This window comes from Cervus elaphus, chromosome 7 (assembly GCF_910594005.1).
Source record: "Cervus elaphus chromosome 7, mCerEla1.1, whole genome shotgun sequence".
Lineage (NCBI taxonomy): Eukaryota > Metazoa > Chordata > Mammalia > Artiodactyla > Cervidae > Cervus > Cervus elaphus.
In genome coordinates, this window is record NC_057821.1 from 5,061,935 (window position 1) to 5,081,429 (window position 19,495).

The 19,495-nt window shown below is 44.7% G+C and overlaps 1 protein-coding gene across 15 annotated transcripts in view; it reads left to right on the forward strand.

Moving 5' to 3' along the window:
• The window catches only part of DST (dystonin), a 522,273-nt gene that overhangs the window by 227,099 nt on the left and 275,679 nt on the right, over positions 1-19,495 (forward strand). For all 15 annotated transcript variants that reach the window (XM_043907023.1, XM_043907022.1, XM_043907025.1 and 12 more), the window contains one exon: positions 214-275. In XM_043907023.1, coding sequence (XP_043762958.1) covers positions 214-275 — 62 coding nt within the window. The remainder of the gene's footprint in view (positions 1-213; positions 276-19,495) is intronic.

Consider the following 19,495-nt stretch of genomic DNA (forward strand, 5'->3'; position numbering starts at 1 on the left):
AGTGGGGGGTGATGCAGCAGAGGTCAGTGCTGGCAGACGCTGCATCAGGAAGAGGTCTTTCAAACCTCACGGTGCCAAAACTTGGCAAGAAAATTCAAGTGCACTAAACAGTACCTTTTGAACATCTTACTTTTCTTTATTTGCATAATGATAATGAAGGTCTCCTCTTCCTGGATTTTTACTAACCTTTTATATCTTTTCTCCCCCTTCCAGATGAACGGGACAAAGTTCAAAAGAAAACATTTACAAAATGGATAAATCAGCATCTCATGAAGGTCAGTGTGCATTTCTTTTGCATCTTGGGATGGTTTTGCAGACTTTAATTTATTGTACAATACTTTAGTATATGCCTCTGAAGAAAAACCTTTCAGTATCAGCTGCAGACTTTCAGTTCTAGAGTATTTCACGTTCATTTCAGTCATCTGTTGTTACTTGGTGTGTGGCCTATGGGTCCTGATGGGGGTTGGAGACAAGTGCCCAGTGATGGCGGTGTGGTCTGTGACCTCAGTCCAACCTCTCATTATTAGACTCTCCAAAATCTCCGCAGGTTAAGGAGTATGTAAATATTTACATGGTAAAAACTGCAGTTTTTAATAACTTTTTTTTTTTCTCTCAAGATTCTAGGCAAGTTCTGGTGTCAGGTTTATGTGGATGGTGGAGTGTTAGGTGGGAATAAAGATGGGTTATAGACAGAAGTCTAGACTCAGTTTTTTTGTACTTAATGTGAACCAGAAGTTGATGCTTATTCTGTGTTTCTCTGTGATGTAGTTAATAGTTGTGGTTCTTGATTAATATTTGTTCATGTCCCATGGGTCACTTTGAGGATCTGTTGTAGGCTCTCCCCAGAAATACACATGTGCACCACGCGTGCATACAGTTTCTTGGCATTATTGGGTCCCACCAATCCAGTAATTCTATAAATCTCATCTAAGGACCCCATGGGATTTCACAGTTAACTTAGTTCCCTTTTTTTCGCATTTTATGTCCTGCAGTCAGAGGGAGGTAGTATTTTAAGTCTGTTGTTTGGGACTTGGAGAGACTTTTCTCACATAGAAACATTATGGTAAAAGTGGTTATATTCTTAGGCTGTCTTGGAGATCCTATTTAACATCATGTAGCCTAGGGAGATGGTACCCATACTAAAATCACATCTAATAACCGTCTATAAAAGGGATGCTTATTTCATGGGGTATACCAGATGGCCGAGAGAAGCTTTAGTCCTCTCTTTCATCACCCATGGACAGAATCCCTCCCCCAAATCTGGTATGCCCCTCAGGTGAGCCATGTCATCCACTCCCCATCTGAAGGTCAACTTGTGGGATTACTGCTGGGATTTCTGTTCCTCATCCTCTGATATGTTGGTCAGAGGTGGACGCCCTCTGCTTTATGATGCTTTCATAAGGAAGTGTGTTGTGACTTCTAAGGAGAGTATCACGCCAGCAGTCTGCCTTGCCCTCCGCCTGGCTTCTGTGTCATCCTGTGTGTCCCATGCCTCCCGTGTGAGCGGACCCTGCACAGGCTGGAGCAGAGGGGGGCTGGTGTGAGGGTTGGCGTGTGGGATGTCGGAGCTGAAGACTCTGACAAGACGTTTCCATTTCTGAGATGAGTCCAGGGGAAGTGAGGTTCTGGATGAAGAGATGCCCCTTTGGTGGCTGCTGGTCTGGCAGTCTTTTTTCAAGAAAAATTTTTATTGAAGTGTAATTGATTTACAATGTGTTAATTTCTGCTGTATAGCAAAGTTGACTTAGTTATACAGATGTATACATTTTCTTCCCACGTGGCTCAGTGGTAAAGAATCCACCTGCAATGTAGGAGAACTTGAGTTTGATCCCTGAGTTGGGAAGATACCCTGGAGAAGGAAATGGCAACCCACTCCAGTATTCTTGTTTGGAGAGTCCCATGGACAGAGGAGCCTGACAGTCCATGGAGTCTCAAAAGAATCAGACATGACTTTGCAACTAAACAACAGCATACATTTTCTTCAGATTCTTTTCCATTCTCGTTTATCAGAGGATGCTGGCTGTGCCGTGCAGTGGGGCCTTGTCTGTCCATCCTGTGTGTAAGAGTTTGCATCTGCCAACCCCACACGCCCGCTCCATCCCTCCCTTTCCTTCTTGCCTTGGCAGCCACAAGCCTGTTCTCTAGGACTGTGAATCTGCTTCTGTTTCATAGATAAGTTCCTTTGTGTCATATTTCATTTATTGTTTAGTTTTAAAAATTTTAATTTGAGAATAGCTGCTTTACAGTGTTGTGTTGGTTTTGGCCGTACAGCAGTGTGACTCAGCCATTAGTATATATGTATGTGTGTATCTACAAATATGTATCCCCCTCTTAAGCCTCCTTCCCAGCCCCCTTATCCCACCCTCTCGGTTGTGCCATATTTCAGATTCCTTCTAAGTGGTATCATGTGGTATTTGTCTTTCTCTTCCTGACTTATTTCACTTAGTGTGATGATTTCCGGATCCATCCATAGTGCCGCAAATGCCACCTCTCATTCTCAAATGGTTGAATAGTATTTCGTTGTATGTGTGTACCACATCTTTATCTCTTTATCTCTTAATGGGCATTTAGATTGTTTCCATGTCTTGTCTATTGTGAATAGTCCTGCTAAGAATATAGGTGTGCATGTAGCTTTTTGAATTACAGTTTTGTCCATATCTGTGCCCAGAAGTGGGATTGTAGGATTATATGATAGCTCTATTTTTAGTTTTTTGAAGAACCTCCATACTGTTTTCTCCGTAGTGACTGCACCAAACTACATTCCCACCAGCATTGTAGGAGGGGTCCCTTTTCTCCACAGCCTCTGCAGTGTTTGTTATTTGTAGACGTTTTAATGGTGGCCATTCTGATGATGTGAGGTGGCCCCTTGTGGTAGTTTTGATTTGCGTTTCTCTAATAATCAGTGATGTGGAGCATCTTTCCATGTGCCTGTCGGGCCTGGCAGTCTGTGTGGCTGTGGCCGTCGGGGGGTGGGAGGGTGGGGATACAGAGGGTTGGCTGGTGTCTCTGGAGTGTAAACCCCAGTGGTGGCGGCAGTTGAGGTTAGAAGCTCATGAGGATGACCCCATGGGAACGCCGTGCTGGCCTGAGATGGATGCTACTGGGGACCCACCGTCTCCTGGATGTGTTGGGCTGGACCACTCATCTGATGAGCGTCTTGTAAACTGGATGAATGAGTTTAAGGAAAGTGAATTTGCTAAAAATTCAAAACGCTAGTTGAGCTGTTGGAGGACAAGTCTGCATTGTCCACTCCTAGGGTGCATCCTGGTGTTTTGTGTGGGTAACACACACACGTGCTTAAATCACTTAACCCTCCAACAACCCTCCAAAGGTGGTTTCATTTAGTGGTTAAGTAGCCTTCAGAGTCAGATGGCAAGGGTGCAAATCTCAATTTATGTGGAGTAAGTGATGTCTTTTTTTTTTTTTTTTTAATAACACATCTCAAAGATATAAGGCTTCTGCTCTAACCCAGTAAGAATTAGGAAAATAATAATTTTACACACAATAGCCATTTGATAGATGCCAGTCCAACTGTTCAGGGTTATAATCAAAGTAGCGTATTTGTTTCTTGATGTAGGTCAGAGTTTAAAATTGACTCTTGTTAAAACATTGCGCACTAAAATTTCTGAAACAAAACTCAAATGTGTGAGGACATAATTTTATAATATTTTATTCTTTTCTGTTTGGAAGTTAGAGCATTACCTTCACCTGGGAAAGGTGATTACATATCCCCAGATGGGGACAGCAGGCTGTTTAGGTTTGTGTTGCGAGCTGACCAGAGAAAGGCCAGCCTTTGTGTCGTCTCTTCTATGTTTCACCCAAGGGATGACAGAAGGAATGTAAGCCACTTCTGCTGTCAGAGGTCACTTGGTCATAACCCAGTTAGTAGGAAATGGAAAATACGTGTATGGATTTTAGGTTAAAATGTCAATATTAGAAATATTTCTTCTGTGTTGATTTTCTTATGTTCTTCTCTTGAAATAGTCAAGAGAAACCGGGACAGAAGAGAAGGGAGTCTCTTACCTTTCTTGCCTTACCACGTTCCTTTTTAGTGAATGGAAAGTGTGTTATTTGAAGACTTTTTCATAAAATTAATCATGCTAAAAACGTGAAGGGAAAGGGTGACCATGAGGAATGAGTCAACAACATGAAGGAGTAATTGATGGGTAAGAAGAGAAAAAAGCGGGAATAAAATCATTTAGAAGGAGTTTGAGTCATTCTGTGTGTGCACTTGCTCGGCTTTGTCAGTTTGATTGTGGCCCTCCTTAAACCCTGGGGCAGGGAGAGGAAAGTGGGGGACAGAGGAGTTAGAAGAAGGGGGGGAGGTTCGTGGGGTGAGAGGCTGGTTGCCCGCACTGGGCCCTGAGCCATCCGCCCTCCACCTGTGTGTTGGGACTGCGTCTGGGGGCATCTGGCCTGGGGGGCTGACTCAGACCACGGGGTGCTCCCCATCTTTTGAAAGAAATCTTAAAACTTTTGCTCTGTGTTATTATGTGTTTAATGTAATTTTACGCAATTGTTTCACCCCAGTTGTGGCTCCAAGAAGACCTTCCTGGTAGTTCTGCTCCTTCAGGCCAGTGAGGTGATTTGAGAGCTTAGTCCCAGGACAGATCTTCATGGGATTTTCCGTTTCATTTGATAAGTATTTTGTCTTTGAAAAGAAACTCGTCTCCTGCAAAGGTGTCAGCCTGTGACACGTTAAGGCCGAGGTGGGAGGCAGACAGCCCTTCAGTTGATCCTGTGTGTGACTGTAGGCTGCTCTGGCCCTCTTCCCTGGGCGCTGGGAGTGGTGGGTTTGTGGGGGGCTTGATGCGATCACCCAGCTGAGCAGGCGGGCAGCCCGCAGCCAGCGCTCTCCGAAGGGGAGGCCCACATGGGTGCTGCCGGTCAGACAGAGAAGCAGGGCTGGGACGCCCGGGCACTGCCTGCCTCGTCCTCGTCTCCTCTTGACCGCAGGCGCTTCCCTCTTAGTTCATCTGGTTTAGAAAGAGCCGGGGCTGGGGGTCAGGATCCCTGGAGGAGACAGATGGGGTGGCCTGCCTTGGAGCCCTGCGGGGACCCTTGGCTCCAGACTCTGATCTTCTAAGGATCGTTCGTCTCCTTAAATGAGTCCCCTCCCCACCCGTGGTTGATCTGGGGCCCAAGGCCTCTTCTCCCCACTTTTCCCCCTTGCACACACTCCCCTCGCGGAAAGGGGCCTGTGGACTCCGCGCACGCCTGGCCCTCCGTGTACCTGCGCTTGGATTCTCACGTCGAGGGCGTCTTCCGTCCCGATTCACGGTCGGGAGCGGCCGCAGCCGCGCTGGTCCTGCCGCGTCAGCAGGGATGCGGGCGGCGTGACCTGGCCGGGCGCCCGCCCCGCCCGGAGCGCCTCGGGGCACGCCAGCGGCTCCGCGCTGCTGGACTGTTGACTTTCTCCACCTTCCAGTTTCAGCTATTTGCTAATTAATCCTCGTGACTCAGGAAGTTGGGATTTATCCGGCTGTAAACTAGTGTCTACCCAGTACCCAGGGGAAGCTTCTGGCAAGGTCGATTTTTCAAAGTTGACTTGACTGAGAAAAGTAAACACGAAGTTCTTTTTAGATGATTGCTTAAGTTACTATTATATCCAAGTGTGTGAACGTTGTTTCCTTAAAATACTAGGTTAGGATTTTTTTCATGTAGCTTTCTCTCTAGAAAAAATGAATATAGCCTTATTTTATATCGGAGCTAAAATGACATTTGTTTACATAGTTTGCTTAATTAAAACTTACGTTTGTTGGTGAGCAGACGTCTCTGGCTTTTTTCCAAGTGTATTTAAATTTTAGTGCTCTGGTACTTCAGTTGTATGACTAAGCCTGTCTTTAAACTGATTGTTCTAGCAAGAATGTTTTCCTTTTGGTTCCTCATTCTTCAGAATATATTTAAGAATAAATCCCAGTTAACACATTCATCTGCTACCTCTACATGTTTCTTCACACACTGAATATACTGGATTATTTTCCTTGCAGATTATGATCTCTGTATAAAACTATTTTTGTCAATAACAATTATGTATTATTCTTTAGTATAATTTAAATTGTAGTGCTAAAACATTGAAAATACCTGTGACTTCAGTTAGCTAAGTTTTACTGAGAGAGTTGTTCCAAAATATAAAATTGATGACCTTCTATTATTTACAGTATTTATTTTTGCCCATTCTGCCAGTGGAACTTTATATACTAGAGGGTCTTAGGTCACTGTTTAATTTTTGTTATTCCTGACCACATGCAGTTCTGTCTGTCTAGAACTTCATGAGCATATGTATGGCACCCAGATCTAAGTCCTCATGATGTAGCGTTTGCCTTGCTCTGAGGACACAGGAGGGAAGGGATCCCTTCATTTTCTGAAACATTTGACAGACTAGACGATTCCTTTTTAACTCCTTGTTTGCCTGGGCACGGAATTAGAGCATGAGCTGTGACTGAGAGGCTGTATTGAAAAGGAATAATTTAAGGTGAAGAACAATTTTTGGAAGCTAAGAGTCTGGGGAATTTGTGTAGTGTGCTTCCCTTGTGTTGGATTCATCTAACTAACCATTTATGGTGGAATTATGTTCTTCAGCATGGGTTGACTGTACTGTAAACTTATTCCTTAACATTGTACAATCAGATGTTTGGTCTGAGTTTTACTTTGTGTGTGTGCTCAGTCGTGTCCAGCTCCTTGTAACCGCATGGACTGTAGCCCACCAAGGCTCCATTGTCCATGGAATTCTCCAGGCAAGAATACTGGAGTGGGTTGTCATTTCCTACCGTAGGGGATCTTCCCCACCCAGGGATCAAACCTGCATCTCCTGCATTGTCAGGCAGATTCTTTACTACTGAGCCACCTGGGAAGCCTGAGTTTTATTTTATTGATACATAAATGCATTTGGAGAGGAAAAGGCCCTGGATTCCAGTACTGAACTACTTACTCCCTTAGTAACCTGCGTGGTTACCTCCTGGGAGACAGCCTGCTAAGGATCACACTTTAATCTCTTGTCTTGGGAAAGCTCGCTTTACTCAAGGCAGAGATATCCTTTGCACATATTGTAAAGGCAACAACTTCATGGCTCCACTGAATCAATCACACTATTTTTTATTGATTTGGTGGCTGGAAGGAAATACAGATCCCTAAGCTGAGGATACGGTGATAACTTCTAGGGAATAGGTAAAAAGCTCTGTTTGCTCTGTGTTCTCAGCCATCACATACTTCTCGAGTAATTTTACCATCTGTGGTCACAGAGGAGAGAGGAGAATTTTTGAAGCATTGACTTTATAAAGGACTAATGAAAATGCTTTTTCTGAAGCTATAATGCAAGTATTGCTTCTTAAAATCTGCAAATAAAGTCTTTTTTCAAGACCTTAGACTTACATAAGTGGTTCTTAAACTTCAGCTGCATCCGAGTCTCTTGGAGGGCTTGTTACAGTAGATGGTTGGGCTTCAGCCCAAGGCTTCTTATTCAATAGATCTGGGAGGGACCTGAAACTCTTCCATTCTGGTAAGTTCCAGGAAATTAGGTTTTCAACAAATAGCTATTGCTGCTGAGCCAGGGCCACACTGTGACAGAGCACGTGTCATAGATAAAGTGATAAATATTATAATGGACCATCAGATTTATTTGCTATAACCAACAAATATTATAAGCAGGTTTAAAAAATAATTGTAGCTACTGCATATCTATTGTAAGCTATATTTATTATTTAATAATGAATTAATAAATTTATTAACTAACACTTATAATATTAATACTATTACTACTATCAACTGCTAATATTATTTGAGAGCAAACCACATGCCAGGATTTGTCAGTTTCATGTCTTAATGACGACTCATAACAATTCTCATGGATAGGACCTATTCTTTTTTTAAAAAAATTCATTTTATTGAAGTGTAGTTGATTCACAATGGGATGTTAATTTTTGTTGTACAGCAGAGTGATTCAGTTTTTTATGTACGTGTGTGTCTTCCCTGGCGGCTCAGCTGGTAAAGAATCCGCCTGCAGTGCTGGAGACCTGGGTTCGCTCCCTGGCTTGGGAAGATGCCCTGGAGAAGGGAAAGGCTCCCCACTCCAGTGTTCCGGCCTGGAGAATTCCATGGACTGTATGGTCCGTGGGGTCGCAAAGAGTCGGACACGACTGGGCGACCTCACTTCACGTGTGTATGTGGCTCACATTTTTTTCACATTCTTTTCCGTTGTGATTTGTCACAAGATGCTGACGATGGCTCCCTGTGCTTGGCAGCAGGCAGGTCCTTTGATGCTTGTGTCCTAGCTTGCGTCTGTCTGCTAATCCCAACCTCCCTCTCCACCCTCCCCAGCCCCTCCTCCCCCTTAGCAACCACAGGTCTGCTCTCTCTGTGAGTCTGTTTCTGTTTTGTATAAAAGTGCATTTATGTTGTGCTTTAGATTCCACATGTAAGCAGTGTCGTCCGATACTTGTCTTTCTCTGTCTGACTGACTTCACTCAGGATGATCATCTCTGGGTCCATCCATGTAGCTGCAGAAGGCGTTGTTGCCTTCTGTTTTACGGATGAGTAACATTCCATTGTGTATACATGCCACACCTTCTTCATTCATTCATCTGGATCCTGACTGTTCTGAATCCCTGGGTTACAGGTGTTGAAACTGATGCCCAGGGAGGTTGCATAATTTCCTCAGGTCATGAAGCTGGTAGATCTCAGGGTGCATGTGGAAAAGAGGCTGAGAGAGATTACGCAGGCTGGAGACCTGTCTTGGGAGGAAGTGAGGTTCCTACGCTAGTCTGCCTGACTCCAGACATTGAGCTCTGTCTGCTGCGCTAAGGATGAATCCAGTGAGCAGAGCTGAAGGGGGAAGCTGAGCTCACCTTTGGACCTGGTCTAATGTCTTTACAAATACAATGTGATGTTTTAAGTTATTTCTGTGTGGTGTAAGAGATGTGTATATAGTAGAGGAAGGGTTAAATGGTGGGGGGGATATAGACTCAAAGGGTAGAGTTTAGAAACAAATCATGTTTTTTTAAATGCAAAAAAATAGTTGATTTGGTAATCTTGACGATTTCAAGACAGTAAGAGATAACACAGATGAGCATGGCGTGGTTTCATATAGCTGGTTGTAGCTTGGGATTGAGAAATTCTGAATATCTTCTCATCATGAAGAATAGGGATTTCTTTGGGTAAATTCCTCATCAGTAAAGTGAAAGTCACTCAGTTGTTTCTGACTCTTTGTGACCCCATGGATTATACAGTCCATGGAATTCTGCAGGCCACAATTCTGGAGTGGGTAGCCTTTCCCTTTTCCAGGGGATCTTCCCAACCCAGGAACCGAACCCAGGTCTCCCACATTGGAGGCAGATTTTTTACCAGCAGAGCCACAAGGGAAGCCTCTCACCAATTAAAAAGGTCCAAGATAACACTGTTTACTTTCAACAGGGCTGTATTGAACATTTGTATAATAGGACTGTGTCTGAAATACAGTTTAGAAAGTACTGCTTTTTTCTTTTTAGTTAATAAATTTATTTTAATTGGAGGCTAATTACAATATTGTGGTGGTTTTTGCCACACATTAACTTGAATCCTCCATGGGTGTACATGCGTTCCCCATCCTGAACCCCCCTCCCACCTCCCTTCCCATCCCATCCCTCAGGGTCATCCCAGTGCACCAGCCCTGAGCGCCCTGTCTCATGCATCGAACCTGGACTGGCGATCTGTTTCACATATGATAATATACATGTTTCAATGCTACTCTCTCAAATCATCCCACCCTTGCCTTCTCCCACAGAGTCCAACAGTCTGTTCTTTGCATCTGTGTCTCTTTCACTGTCTGGCATATAGGGTCATTGTTACCATCTTTCTAAATTCCATATGTATTCATTAGTATACTGTATTGGTGTTTTTCTTTCTGACTTACTTCACTCTGTATAATAGGCTCCAGTTTTAATGCAGCTTACTGCTTTGCTGGAGACATTAAATACATTTGTGAGAAGATCCCTTGGAGAAGGGAATGACTGGCTACCCACTCCAGTATTCTTGCCTGAAGAACAGCTTGGACAGAGGAGTCTGGTGGGCTATAGTCCTTGGGGTTGCAAGAGTTGGACATGACGGAGTGACTAACACTTTAACTGCTACCTCTTTTGTTTCAAAACCATCACCTGTTAGGCCTGGCAGCACAGGATGAAGTGTGGTAAACAGTGGGGTTTTACAAGATCGAGACCAGGAGATGTGGGGTGGCTGTGAGTGTCAGGGGCACTCTGTGCCAGGACAGGGGTGCTGGCTTCAGCGGGGCACAGAGCAGGGGTGGGCCAGGGCTGGGCGGGGCCGAGAGTCTTGAGCCTGATGCCCTGGACGCTGGGTTTGCTGGAAGGAGATCAGGTGGAGAAAAACGGCGAAGCCGTGCCCGAGACTAACACAGCATCGTCACTCAGTTGTGTCTCAATGAAAAAGAAATGGTGAAGACAGATAAGAAGTGGATGTGATGGGTCAGCCGCAGTTGGAAGTACCTGAGGACAAGAGCAACGTAGTGTAACTGGCATTCTGAAGTTATGTAACTGGCGTTAGGAAGAGCCTTGAATGCACATGGAGGCATTAAGGAACTACAGGTGATGGCATTGTGAGCTCTGTGGTGGGGCTGTCTTCCCGTAAGGGCTTTGTGTGTGCTGAGTGAGGGAACCTGCGGAGAGGGGACTGCGGGGCCTCTGTCTTAGTTCGTAGTTCTTCGCCTTGTTTTATAGCTGGTACTCGGATGGGGTTGCGGAAGGCCTGCTGATCAGATAGGTTGAAGGAGCACTCAGTGTAGTAAGTAGATCAAGAAAGCTGGACCTCTGGTCTCATCAGAAAGAGAGAACTTAACGGTGAAAAATGTAAAGTTCTGCTCAAAGACTGACGATTTCCCTGTAGGATTTAGAAGGTGCAGAAGGTCTGGCGGGCAGCGATCCCTGTCATCGGAGCTGGGGGTTCTGACGACCTCGGGCTGACAGCCGTGGGGTGCCCGCATGCAGGGTGTGTTAGCAGAGCTCCGAGTGTGCTGGGCTCCCAGCATCCAGGGTGTTTGTTCAGGTCCTGACTGTGTGTTAAGGGGCAGTCAGAAGGCAAGTGACTGCAGGAGGCAGCCATGATGCTGAGCATCTGGAAACATCTCTTGGATGAGGGCTGATGGAGACAATTGAAAAGGAGACTTTGAGAAGAGAGGGCTATGGAGAAACGTGACGGGTGTTTTCAGATGTTGATCAGGGTAGTCATATAAGAAGCTACAGTTTAGGATTTATCTGACCCAAAGATTGGTGGGTACTTTCCAGTGTGAAGATGTAAGCTCAGTATAAAACCTCTGTAGACATCCACAGTGCCCAGTAATGGTGCTCACTTTAGTCTGTTTTGATCTAAGGGTTTTGATTCTTGCTTCCAGGGGCTGCTACAACCAGTTACACAGGCTTGCTGACTTGGGACAGTGATCTCTGCGCTGTCACAGTTTGGGGGCTAGGAGCCTGCGCTCAGCTTTTCTGGGCTGGAATCACCGTGGTAGCAAGGCTGTGCTCTCTCCACAACCTCTTGGGGAGAATGCCGTCCCCGTTTCTTTCAGCGTCTAGGGACGCCAGCGCTGCCTTTCCTGTGGTCATGCTGTCCTGTCTGCCTCCAGGACCACATGCTGCTTCCTGGTCTGTGTGTTAGGACCCCCGAGCATCTCTTTTATAAGGATGCTGGAGACTGGATTTCGAGCCCAACAGGCATGATCCAGGATAATCTTCCCACTGCAGATTTTTAACACACCTGCAAAGATTCTTTTCCAAATAAGGCAACATTCAGTTTCCAGAGATTCGGACCTGATATCTTTGGGGCCACTGTCATCCTCTTATATGTGAACCAATAAAACTGCCTCATATGAAGTCAGCTAAGGCTGATGGGATAGGCACTCCCCAGCCATTCCCAAATTTCCACCGAAATCCTGTGGGGATGTAGTTAGAGTCTGTCAGCGGTGGGACAGAAATGGTTCATGCATTGGTAGGAGGGTGAACTAGGTGGTGAATAGTTTGCTTTCCAAGACCAAGACTGTATAATCATGTCATTTCGTTTATGATAAGATTTGTGAAGCAGTAATTAATAGGGATAGACCAGAGATTTATTTTTATATTTTTTAATTGTTGGAAATAACTTTATGCTTTAACAAGTTGTAAAAATAAAAAGAGTAACAGGAGCCCTGTTATGTATGCTCGTTACCCAGATTGACTCTTGGTAGCACTTACCCTGTTTGCTGTCTCATGACTGTAACACCGTGTGTGTATGCATGTGTATTTTTTATCTGAACCACGTGGGGGTAAGTCCTGTACACCATGGCCCTTTCCCCCTCAGTACTTCAGCGTTTCCCAAGAGTAGGGGTGTTCTCCTTCATAACCTCACATCTACCTACTTCGTAAAGTTACCCTGGCTCACAGTCTGTTGCCTGTGTTTCAGTTTGTGGTTGGTCCTTTACGCTGTTACCCAGAGCAGCTTCCAGGTCATGGTCAGCGATTGCATTTAGTTGCTGTGTCTCTTTATTCTGCTATTTAGCTAGAAACGGTTTAACAGCTCTTTAACAGACTTTTATGACATGAACATTTTTGAAGACTACAGAGCAGGAGGTTATAGAGAATGGAAGATGAATTAATAGTAAAATGTATTTTGAACTTCAGACTATTTTATGACAAGAAGATAAGCCCTTTTCTGAGACTTTAGTGCTTGTTGATACAGTAATGAGTATCTTTGCAAATTTTTCAGATAATACAGTATCTTTTCAAATTAAGAACATCACAACTTGGCTCAGTAATTCATCAGATGACTTCAGTTCTATCTTGTGGTCAATTATAATTTTTCTTGATTTCCTTACTGTTGATGATAATTACTCCTGCTTCCAACACTGCCAGTTGGAATGCCTAGGCTGGGCCACATGCTGGTCGGGCTGTGTAACGTGGGTTGTCTGGTTGAGCCCTTGTTTAGCCAGTGACATTCCGGAGGCTCAGGAATGACATGAGCTGACCGGCGTGGACAGGCTGACACATGGCAGAGTCCTTGGTCCGTCATCTTGGCCCATCTTGCCTGAGCAGAGTCACAGGCTAAAGAGTGGTCAGGAAGAGCAGTAGGGGAAGCATGGTGCGGGGGTGCAGCTCTTTCTTTCTGCCTTACTTCTAGTCTTTGCTATGATGCTTCGGCCATAAATTTTTATTTGCATTCTTCTCTAATCAATATGCTTTCCAAGCATTTAGAGATACAGATAAAAGTATATGAAAAAGCCAAGCAGCACTCCCAGAGGTCAGGGTTTAGCTGGAGGAAGGCGCTGACTAAGGCCTTTTCAAAGAAGAGGAAAAAAAAAAAGGGAAAAAAAAAAAAAGAAGAGGAAAAGGCAGTTTGCTCAGTGGTGCCGACAGCCCCGTCCTGCCGCACAGGCTTCACGGCAGCGCCGGCCCCGTCCTTCTGTCCTTCCGTCGTGAGTAGGTCCCGCAGAAGCTTTGGTGCATCGTCTGTTCTGGACTCCAGGCTGCAGCTCAGCCCAGCGTGGTGCCTGACATGCTGCTTCTGTTAGGGCCCTGAGGAGATTGTTGCTTCCTGAGTGAACCTGAAACCAGATGACGCTTTCCCCATGGTTGTAATACATACCCCTGACTGCTGTGACGGAAGATGAAAAGTGCCACTTTGTGAGAAGCAAGGTAAAAGTCTGGAAGGAGAGGCAGTCCATGATGACTCCTTCCTATGAAGGCTGCGGAACCCCACCGCGGCGTGGGTGCAGACCCCGAGGCGCCCGGTCAGGCGGGAGGCGCCGCCGTCCTGAGGCTGCGTTCTTCCACCACCCCGTGCAGGGTCTCCATTCATGTTGGGGGCAGGAAGTTTACTCTTACTCATAACTGACATCAATGTATTTATCTAACGTTAAATACATACAAGTAAATAAAATAATAAAAATAAGAACCAACCTGAATACTCAGTGGGAGGACTGATGCTGAAGCTGAAGCTCCAAGACTTTGGCCAGCTGATGCGAAGAGCTGACTCTTTGGAAAAGACCCTGATGCTGGAAAAGACTGAAGGCAGGAGGAGAAGGGGATGACAGAGGATGAGATGGTTTGATGGTATCACTGATTCAATAAGGACATGAACTTGGGCAGACTCCAGGAGATGGTGAGGGACAGGGAAGCCAGGCCTGCTGCAGTCCATGCGGTGGTAAAGAGTCGGACATGACTTGATGACTGAACAACAGCAAGAATTACATAATATAAATAAATGAATAAGTAAATTTTGCCCAACTTACCTACTGTTATTTCCCTCAGCTTAGAATGTAGAAGAATATTGACTGATGCTAGCTTTTCCTCACTGGGGAATTTTCTAATAGTATGCTGACAATACTAGTAGATTCTCTGCAGCCTTATTGCATGTGAGGAAGAAGAAATCTTTTCCTTCTCCCTTTCTAGGTTCCTGGCTGGGCTGTAAAACAAAAGGCAGATAAATAAGAGAAAAGCGTACAGATTATTTAATAAGAACTTTGTATAATCAGGAGCCTTCGAGGGAAAGTGAAGACCTGAAGAGATGGTTAAACCTGAGTGGTTTTAACACCAGGCTTGGTGGAGAGTGGAGGGTCACGGGGAAACGCGGAGGACAGAAGGACGTGAGCCAAGGGTAATAAACTGAGAAGCTCGGAAGGCCTGTCTGTCCAGATTCCTCTCACCTGCAGAGATAAGGATGCTCCTTTCCTCCAGGTGCAGAGAGAGCACCACCCCCTGAGGGTCTCATGCCTGCTTGGGGGTGGGTGGTGGCAGCGCCCTTCCAGCGCCCGCTGTCTCCCAGCTCCTTCGGCTGGAAGCGTCCAGTCTGCCCAGGGGCCGTGTCTGGGGTTGTGCATCCTGAGCCCCGTCTTGCAGGTGAGGTTAGCTTTCTTATTCCTTAGGATCATACAGAAAACCCCCGTTTCCAGGCACTGTCAGATTGGCTGTGCTGCAGACCCGAGGGGAAATTCAGAAACTGGTTTTAAAAGGGGCTGATGAGGAAGACAAGCAGGGGGAGGCAGAAGCTAGCGATGAAGAGGGAGGCGTGCCCTGCCGGTGGAGAATTTGACCTTGAGAGCGGTCAGTGTGTTGGGGGCCGAGGACGAGTCACGTTGGACTTGCCTAGGAATGTGGAAGCAGTTGCCTGCATAGTTCAGTCGCTCAGTCTTGTCCGACTCTTGGTGACCCCATGGACCGCAGCATGCCCGTCCTCCCTGTCCATCACCAACTTCCAGAGCTTGCTCAGACTCCTGTCTGTTGAGTCGGTGATGCCATCCAACAATCTCATCCTCTGTAGAAGTAGATGTTTTTGCTGGAACTCTCCTGCTTTTTTGATGATCTCTGCTTCTTCTGGCTTTTCTAAGTCCAGCTTGGACATCTGGAAGTTCATGGTTCACGTACTGTTGAAACCTGGGTTGGAGAATTTTGAGCATTTTTTTACTAGTGTGTGAGATGAGTGCAATTGTGTGGTAGTTTGAATATTCTTTGGCATTGCCTTTCTTTGGGATTGGAATGAAAACTGACCTTTTCCAGTGATCAGTGCGAAGAAATAAAGGAAGACAATAGAATGAGAAAGACTAGAGATCTCTTCAAGAAAATTAGAGATACCAAGGGAACATTTCATGCAAAAATGGGCACAATAAAGGACAGAAGTGGTATGGACCTAACAGAAACCGAAGGTATTAAGAAGAAGTGGCAAGAATACACAGAAGAACTATAAAAAAAAAGATCTTTATGACCCAGATAACCATGATGGTGGGATCACTCACCTAGAGCCAGACATCCTGGAATGCAAAGTCAAGTGGGCCTTAGGAAGCATCCCTGCAAACAAAGCTAGTGGAGGTGATGGAATTCAAGTTGAGCTATTTCAAATCCTAAAAGATGATCTTACTGTGATGTATAAGAAATGTCTGTGTGAAAGAGGGAGAGATGAGTGACCTCAAAGGGAAGCTGTTGAAGCTGGGAGGACCACTGTGTGCATCTAAAAATGCTGAATCGAACACCGATGGCCTGAGCTGTGGATTCATGGTGCTGACATAGTCTTAACACTCAGAGTTGGCTTACAGAATTTCTTTTGTTCCCTTCTTCCAGTTTCATTGAGATGTGATTGACATGCAGCACTGTGTAAGTCTAGGCTATGCAGCATAATGACTTACATGCCTTACAGAATGATGACCACAGTAATAGTGAGCCTTCATTACCTCATATAGATACAGAATAAAAGGAGAAAAAGTTTTCTCTTATGATGGAAAATCTTAGGATTTACTCTCTTAGATTTCATATATAACTTACAGCAGTGTTAATTACCTTCAGTTCAGTTCAGTCGCTCAGTCCTGTCCAACTCTTTGTGACCCCATGGACTGCAGCACACCAGGTCTCCCTGTCCATCACCAACTCCTGGAGTTTACACAAGCTCATGTCCATTGAGTCAGTGATGCCATCCAACCATCTCATCCTTTGTCGTTCCCTTCTCCTCCCGCCTTCAATCTTTCCCAGTATCAGGGTCTTTTCAAATGAGTCTGCTCTTCGCATCAGGTGGCCAGAGTGTTGGAGTGTCAGCTTCAGTATCAGTCCTTCCAGTGAATATTTAGGACTGATTTGCTTTAGGATGGACTGTTGGATCTCCTTGCAGTCCAGGGGACTCTCAAGAGTCTTCTCCAGCACCACAGTTCAAAAGCATCAGTTCGTCAGTGCTTAGCTTTCTTTACAGTCCAACTTTCACATCCATACATGATTACTGGAAAAACCATAGCCTTGACTAGACGGACCTTTGTTGACAAAGTAATGTCTCTGCTTTGTAATATTGCTGTCTAGGTTGGTCATAACTTTCCTTCCAAGGAGTAAGTGTCTTTTTATTTCATGGCTGCAGTCCCCATCTGCAGTGAGTTTGGAGCCCCCCAAAATAAAATCTGACACTGTTTCCACTGTTTCCCCATCTATTTGCCATGAAGTGATGGGACCGGATGCCATGATCTTAGTTTTCTGAATGTTGAGCTTTAAGCCAACTTTTTCACTCTCCTCTTTCACTTTCATCAAGAGGCTCTTTAGTTCTTCTTCAGTTTCTACCATAAGGGTGGTATCGTCTACATGTCTGAGGTTATTGATATTTCTCCTGGCAATCTTGATTCCAGCTTATGCTTCATCCAGCGCAGCATTTCTCATGATGTACTCTGCATATAAGTTAAATAAACAGGGTGAGAAAAACAGCCTTGATGTACTCCTTTCCCTGTTTGGAACCAGTCTGTTGTTCCATGTCCATTTGTAATTGTTACTTCCTGACCTACATACAGATTTCTCAAGAGGCAGATCAGGTGGTCTGGTATTCCCATCTCTTTAAGAATTTTCCACAGTTAATTTTTAATTCCACAGGTAATTTTCCACATGCTAATTACCTTAATCATGTTGTATATCACGTGCCTAGTGCTTATTTGAGAGTTTTGTTTATATGCTCATAGGCTCAATTCAGTGCAGGTCATTAACTGTTAATTTCATCTGTTGGGATCTACACATATGTTAAAGCTACACCACCCTAAGTGATCATGAAGAGTATAAAACTGTGGAATTGCACCTAAGTTTAAAGATGTGCACATTTGGTGAAATCATATGCATTTTTAAAGGCTCTGTGTGCTTAGTTGTAAATGAGTTATTTACATTTACCTGACTAGTCAGCTCAGTTGCTTTATAATCTTGAAAGTACAAATACACAAACAGATCTCTCTCTGGTGATTTTCCTGAGTCTTCGTGTGCTCTTGTCACTTAAACAGTTGCTCAAAAATGACGTGTTCAAAGGAGTTTCCATAGCATAGGTTCAGTTTATATCACAGCAGTCTGTGTGAATGTTTAGTCTTTTCACTTAGGCTGTATTCATGTCGGATGTCTATTCTTTATTGATGGATTTTTTGGTTGCGGTTGGGCTCCGTTGCTGTGCGTGGGCTTTCTCTAGTTGCAGTGAGTGAGGTCTGCCCTTTGTTGTGGTGTTCAGGCTTCTCATTGCGTTGGCTTCTCCTGTGAAGTGTGTGGGCTCCAGTGGTCGCAGCACACCGGCTTGGTCGTTGCCTTTCCTGGGCTCTGGAGCACTGGCTGGGTAGCTGAGATGCTCCGGGTTAGTTGCTCTGCAGCAGGTAGAATCTTCCCGGGTCAGGGATTGAACCTATCCGTGTTCCCTGCATTGACCAGCGGTACCACTGGGAAAGTGCAGATGTCCACTTTTTTAATTTAAAAAGTTTTTTATTTTTTAAATAATTTATTGACTTATAGTTGATTTATGATGTGTTTCTGCTCTATCGCGAAAAGATTCAGTTACGCATATATATATATTCCTTCCCCTTATGTTCTCTGCTAGGATATTGAATATAGTTCCCTGTGCTACACAGCAGGGAACTGTGTTTATCCATCCTATATAAGGTAGTTTTCATAAGATGTCCACTTTCGACAACTTTTTGTTACTAATTTTTCTATTTTCAAAAAGAGAAATGTTTCACAAATGAAAGTGGCAAAAATCTACCTTGTTTTAGGATTTTTCAGCAGGATGTCTATAATATGGTATACAGGAAATGCCCAGCACTGCTGAAGTGCTGTTGCTTAATATTTATGCACAATGTTGAGATGCATTTATGAGGGAGAATCAATAGCTAAAATTAATGTAAGAACATCTACCAACATAATATGGACAAGAATATATTTTTATTATAATTACTTCCTTACAATGCATTTTATTCATTCATTGCAGAATTTTCAGATTCCATTGGATTGAAAGCAAAATCAAGCCAGGAGTATGCTAACGTGTAAATTGCATTTCCATTGTAGGGGTATGGGAAATCATATTTCTTGGCAACCTACATGCCTTATATTAGAAGTTTTAAAATACATTATTTTGTGGCTTTCTTATCTGTTTAAAGAATTTCTTATCAAAATTGTTCAAGTGTTCTTGTTTGTGATTTTTTAAAAAAACTTTTGTGGGAAATATAGTACTCATTTTCAAATAAAATTTAGAGTCACCATGGTGCTGGTGATCAGATCGTGTTTTGATACAGCACATGTATACAGTCCCTCACATGTGAGTGGGGCTGTTTGTCGGTCATTTTTAGAGAACTGCCTTTCCCCGGGTGGTTGAACTAGGAGGCAGGGCTGCTCTTCTTCTCAGACCGGCCCTGGAGATGCAATCTAGTGCGTATCTTGATGGACGGATGTTAAGAGCTTAAGTCCTGAGGTCAAGGAGCCCTCCTAACACACCAGAGCGGCCCCTCGCCAGCCCCACAGAGGTGTAGGTTTCAAGCCTCCTTGGGCTTCTCTGTGTATTTCTGAGACTCCCTTGCCCCCTTCCCCCAGGGGCCCCAGGGTGAGTGGGTGCTCTGACTGTCTGTGTTTCATCCTGCAGTCCCAGGGCAGCTGGTCTCGGCCGGGGTTGGGGCAGGCCTTCATGGGGGAGATGATGAGCACCAGATTCTCCGCAGTCCGTAAGGAATGGAGCACTCAGCCATCGTGCTGGGGAGGAACTCCTGGGGCGAGTGGGTAGGAAG